The 6,324-nt window shown below is 36.7% G+C and overlaps 1 protein-coding gene across 1 annotated transcript; it reads right to left on the reverse strand.

Moving 5' to 3' along the window:
• Positions 1 to 1,677: 1,677 nt before the first annotated feature.
• On the reverse strand, positions 1,678 to 6,001 carry LOC137713097 (pyrroline-5-carboxylate reductase-like). The gene is made up of 7 exons (XM_068452353.1): positions 5,708 to 6,001; positions 5,570 to 5,618; positions 5,255 to 5,346; positions 3,461 to 3,533; positions 2,547 to 2,667; positions 2,206 to 2,311; positions 1,678 to 2,015 (listed from the first exon to the last, which is right to left on the reverse strand). Exons 1-7 carry the CDS (start codon positions 5,903 to 5,905, stop codon positions 1,827 to 1,829), a joined length of 828 nt encoding a protein of 275 aa, XP_068308454.1. The 5' UTR covers positions 5,906 to 6,001; the 3' UTR covers positions 1,678 to 1,826.
• Between the last annotated feature and the right edge of the window lie 323 nt (positions 6,002 to 6,324).

The raw sequence follows: 6,324 nt of genomic DNA on the forward strand, positions 1-6,324 counted from the left end.
TTGAAGGGAGAGGGCTGGGGAATACTTATAATTTTGGGTTTTTGCATGATTTTCACTCGACAATTTTGGGATTTATTTCATTTTGGTCCCTTTAAACTTTTTTCCGTCCTAGTTTGGTCCTTGTTTTTTCATTTTGGTCCTTAAATTTCCCTCCTCAATTTGAGCTCTAATACTTTAGGGGCCATCTCTAATCGAGAAAGGTCTTGTCTTCAAACCAAAACATAGTCTGATTTGTTTAAAAATTCATCTCTAATCGATTGTTAGGTTGTTACTTATGGAGCTCATCAGACCATTATTTGGCCAAAGGGGCATCAAGCTGACCAAATGTAGCCCCCACTTAGCCCTTTTTTGGGGTTCAACTCCTCAATTGCAATAATTTATTCAAATTCAACAACTAGAGTTGAAAACATCGAACGGTAGTTTAATTCAATTAATCAAAAAATTTAAAGTATAAACTTAAAACTAATACTTTATTGAGGGGGTTTTATTTACCTTCCTCGGTTTGAGATAGTATATGAGTATGGCTTGACACTGTTCATTTAAAAATAATTTTTTGCAAGGCTATAATTTTGAGCAGGACTACATTCAGCCATTTTTATTTCGATTAAAGGACATAGATTTCAACTTGAGTGCAAAGGGAATGTGTATAATTAGAGTGCATGTGGCAACAGAAACTAACAAATCAATCAAGCTGGATTAGTTTAGCTTTAAGACTGGCCAACGAGTCGTGTTTGTCGTGTTCATGTCATTTTTGTGTAATGCATGTTATTTGAACAGGTCATGTCGTGTCATACTCATTATCATAACGGATTCTTAAAGGGTCATATCATTTTACCTGTTAAAATTAACAGGTAAAATGACCCGGCCTGATAGGACTAGTTAAGAAAATAGAAAATTAAAATTAAAGGGTCGTCTCAAACTTTGTTCTTCATTATATCTCACTATTATCGTTAATGGTTATTTCTCATTCTTTATTGTCGTCTCTATAAATTCAAGTATGATTAAACTGAAATGTACCACCGTTCTTTAAAAATAAACATTGACATGTACTAACACAATTTATTCTCAAATTGCCACATAAATATATTTTATAGTGTGTTTTTCTAGTAATTTAAAATTATTAAATTAATATTTTTCTTATCGTTAACGGGTTACCCATGTGTATGCCTAAACCAACCCGTTATCTTAACAAGTCCTTATCGAGTTATCCGATAACAACCCAATTTGTTAACGTGTAGACCCAAAACTTGTTAATTTCGTGTTATTTCGTATCGAGTTATATGGTCGTGTACGAAATTGTTAGGCCTACCTAGCTCAAACCAAGCAAGATAAGAACAGTAAAGTGTTTGATACAGTGCTAAATTAGGCCTCAGACTAAAATATTTTAAAACCAATGTTTTTGTTAATAGGACAACGAAAAATTATGAAACAAATACAACGCCATATTGAATGCAAGATTTTCAAGGCTAACTACCTTTGAAATAAATCATAACTCCTCATTGCTAAATCAATCATAACTCCAAGATGCAACCTTTGAAATCTCATGGCCGACCCTATCTTGGTTTAGGCACTACAACCTAGGGTCGGCCATGAAATAACATGTTGGCCGGAAAAAATCTCGACTCTAATCGCTGACATGAGCCTGAAATTGCATCCGTGGCGCTACGGTAATGAACACAAAATCAATAAGATGAGTTCATTATTATTAATCTTATTTTACCTCTGGAAACGATCTGTTTTCTCCCCAAGCTATGGAAGAGAACAAAAACTGGTTTTCATTGCGATGACAGGAATACGTGCTGAAATAAGAATGTCACTATCTATGTCTAGCTCTTCGAAAATTCTTGGCTGCGCTTGGCAGCAGCGACGACCGCATTCATCAATATTCCACGGAATCCACCCTTCTCCAGCTCATGAATGCCGGCAATGGTAGTTCCACCAGGTGATGTTACATCATCTTTTAGCTGACCTGGATGCTTCCCAGTATGACAAGCCATAGATGCTGCTCCGAATACCTGGCAAAAGACGCAAAGAATCGGACCTCCTCACAACTCAGAATTGAAGAGAAACAAATGGACAAAATGTTGATGAAACCGAGATCTATACTGTTAAAGTTTGTGAGAAATAGAGACACATTGTGTGATGGTTTGATGATGCAAATGACTTCTTGATTACTAAACCAGCAAACAATACAAACAGACTTACAGTTTGAGATGCTAGACCCAATGCAAGTTCTCGAGGTAGACCTGCAGCAACTCCTCCATCTGCCAAAGCCTCTATCGCCAAATATATATATGCAGGACCACTGCCACTGTATGTTTATAAAATGTATTAATCAACCCACAATTTATGAGTCCACCTCTCACGTTACAGGTACAATTATTGGGACAAAACTTAATGGTTGACGAACCTAAAAACTTCTCTGTAAGCTAGGGTGCCAGGGTACTTTAAAGGCAAAAAAATGACTCTAATTTCAGTAGAAGATAAGTAATGTTTTACAGTGGTGAAGGGATCAGAATCATTTTATGATAGACAAAGTCACATACCTCAGGCCAGTAACTGCGTCAAAGTATTTTTCATCAGCTTTCCATGTCTTGCCTATTGATCCAAATACTTTAGCTATGAGGTCCCCATCTTGTTCTGTTGCACCTCCTCCCAAGCTCAAAACTATTTCACCAGAAGATAGAGGCGTGTGAAATTTTTCATCCATTATACAAATATTGGCACACCAAATTACAAATAATATGAAAACAAACCAAGGAAAATGCACATAAGATAGAGGGAGACTTGAGGAATTCTAAAATACATTGACTAAACATAACTAATCAGCATTTCACAAGTCTTGTCACGATCACATGTCATAGCAGCATCATCTACAGTGGCCAGATATCATATTCCAAGCTTTTATCTAATTAATACTAAAAATATACTTCTCTTTAGTATGCAAAAAGTTGATATTTTATATAGGGAGTTCTATAGGCGAGAGAAAGTATTAACATAAAGCTTACATTGGGAGAGTTCTAAAGGAGAGAAAAAGTATTAACATAAAGCTTATAAAGGGAGAGTTCTATAGGCGAGAGAAAGTATACAATAAAGCTTAGTAAATATTACTTTAGAATGGCTCGCCAAAAACAAAATATTAGTTTAGAAAGAAAAAAAAATCCTACCAACCTATTAACAACATAAACGGCCACTATATCTTAAATTTTCGTTTTTTTTTTTTCAAAACGGGCCACTGGCAAGGAATTGATGCACCGAATCCGCTGCTATTAAGGAATTACCGGCTTTCACTGAAAAGCTGATAACTATATGGACCATATAATTGTATGTTAGCATTGTACATGTTAACTTAAACAAATCAAACTGTAAGCACAGTTTACAGGCCATAAGGAAAACGATTATCATACATTTTTAACATTCAATATGAAAGACTAAAATATTAAAAGGATAACAGAAGTACCTGAAGCTGCTGCACCGACAGCTGAAGGAGTATTTGGCATTACCCTAATAAATCGGCTGTGACCTGCCCATTCCTGAAAAGGTTGGAACAATTTTGTTGAAAAAATAGTTGAAAAACTGGACATCAAGAAAGACAGAAAAGGAAGTTCTCATACAGGTAGGTATTATAGAACTTAGAGAACAGAGGTCAAGAAATAGCAAGAGATGGTGGGTGCAATATATTGTAGTTATACGAATTCACATTATTATTTGCAAAGTTTAAACAGATAAAATTATTTATTCCAAACAAATTAGATACTTCAAAGTCATTTCCTGGATCACGCCTTCCTGGTAGCATTAAGAGCTTCCAACCCAATAATTATTTAGAGATAAATGGACCAAAACAAATTATTCTGTTCGTGAAATCATAAAAGTAGAAACCCCAAATTACTAAAATGGCCCTAGATATTTGGAAAGTAAAGGGATAAGAAACTTCAGTTTTCATTACTGTGTAGTCACAATTTGAAGGGTGAAAACAGGTTAAATTTAGGAGTGGCTAACTGTTGTAAGTGTAGGCAATTGATTCACGTTGTGGAAAGAGAGAAATGCCTTGTCAATATCTCTCAGAGTCAGCAATGTTATTGTAAAAACAGCAACATACTCTTTCTGGTTGTTAGCACATTCAAAAATGGGATTAATGACTATTACACTGTTATTGACACTGACTTGCAAGGAAAGCAAAGGAGGAGAACTACAAGTCCCCAAAATTTAATTCAATAACAGATCATAAGGTGATGACATTTGATGCACACATGATATATTGCTCTTCCAGTTCATCAAATTATAGTGTGTATGTTTTGTTTTATTTATTGCTATTTCATCCTCTGTATAGTTAACCGACTTCACATTTCTCCAAAATAAAAAAGCCCATCCTACTTTGTTTTCTATGTCTACAATTTGGTGAAGAGTAGCATCATATTTTCCATTCACTTGACACTGCAAGGAAACCAAACGTGGAACAGAACAATAGATATATTCATCTATGGAACTAGACAAAGAAAAGAGCGACTCTTGATGTTCTTTGGGAACAAATGTCCTCTTTTACTGTCATCTTCTAATCAGATCCATAGGGCAGAGGCAGAACTAAGAATTCGCTCAGCAGTCAAAAAGATTACATAAGCATGAAAGACTGACATTAGCCCATCCCAGCTCTTTCGTCCTCCCTTTTCCCCTTCGCAAAAAGTTAATTTCTGACTCTCTGCCATTCTGCGACCACACCCTCTGACCCAGCCCTCTCATAGTCAATCTAGAGAGTTGCAAAAGGGCAGGGATGCAAAAGAGGGTTGGCCTGTGTTGAATAACAGAGAATAAGGGGAGCTAATTTTACTGGAAGAAGGGGTACGGCTAGCCAATGTGCTTGCAATAATGTGTTAAAAAATAAAGTTATACATGTAATATTCAGTTATAACCACACGAACTCTTAGCTATGCCTTGCATTGCGTATTTTTCTTGTTTCCGCTTGCCTTTTTGTGCCCGACAACCATGTTAATCTTTTCTTACGTAGTACTCAGAATAGAGCTTATTCAACAACTTGGTTATTCTATGTGCAACACTGGAATCAGCAGTTGACACATGTAAAATGCTTAGAAAATGATTTCATTTTCCTTTCGGATTCCTTTCAGAAGCTGAATAGAAAACATTCAAAATTGACACACTAAAATTGGAAGATAGAGGTTCAAAAATGAAATACAGAGTGTTTTTGGCCAATCCATACAGTCAATGTGGATAAAAGCAAAAAGAGTTGTAAGTGAGAGACCTGCAGATCTTTCAATTTGACACCAGCAGCAATTGAAACAAGCAGCTTCTTCCTGGAAAGCAGCGGCCTCAACTGCAAAACTACATCTTTAACTGCACGAAATGAAAACCGCGACGATATCATTATCTAGTAAACAATCACAAAATCACCACCAAAACATTCATGCCCATATACCTCTACAATCAACCCACATTATTTCAATCGTCCAACACCAAAATAAAAAATAAATTAAAAAACCAATATATAAGAACAATCAAATCGTCCGATTAAAATCATTTTTCCAAACAAATCCGAGATAATGGAAAGTGGAAATACCAACTTGAGGTTTGACCGAGAAAATGACGACGTCACTCTCTTCGACCACCTGCAACGACGCAACTTCAGTCACTCGGCCAATTAGATACAGAGAAGTGTAAAAACAGGGAAAATGGGAGGGCGGGAAAGGTGTCGAACGTCGTCGTTTTTGGAGTGCAGATGGACTCCGAAGGACTCGAAGGCTTGGCGTCGACTGGCGTCAGGGTGGAAGGTAGCGATGCGATTGGGAGGGAGAACGCCCGATTGGACGATTCCTCTGGCGATGCTCTCGGCCATTTTACCAGCTCCGATAAACCCTAGCTTGTATGTTTCCGTCGGGATGGGTACCGCCTCCATGGCTGCAATGCGACGCGGTATCGTTGCTAAGTCCTCCGATTCAGTTTGCTAATTAGAGGCAGAGGCCCGAGGGAGGGAGAAAGTAGTTTATTTTTTATTTTTATTTTTTTAACAAACGATACCAACGGGAAAAAAAGTAGACTTAGCATTGCAAAATTACATGTCAATAATATAATTTAAATTTATTTTAACGGGATATCGAACTTAACATATCTCATATATAAAGTAAAATAAAATATAATTAGACGTAGTTCTTAGTGGCGTCGCTAGTTTGTTGTTTGTTTGTTTGTTTTGGAATGATCCTCCAACCCAAAACAAAAGGAAATTTGATTTGATATTGGATTAATGGATTGGATGCCACGTGAAAGCATGGGTATTGGTGGGACGATGATGTGTGACACGTGTCGTATTGTTTGATG

This window comes from Pyrus communis, chromosome 13, assembly GCF_963583255.1.
Source record: "Pyrus communis chromosome 13, drPyrComm1.1, whole genome shotgun sequence".
Classification (NCBI taxonomy): Eukaryota; Viridiplantae; Streptophyta; class Magnoliopsida; order Rosales; family Rosaceae; genus Pyrus; species Pyrus communis.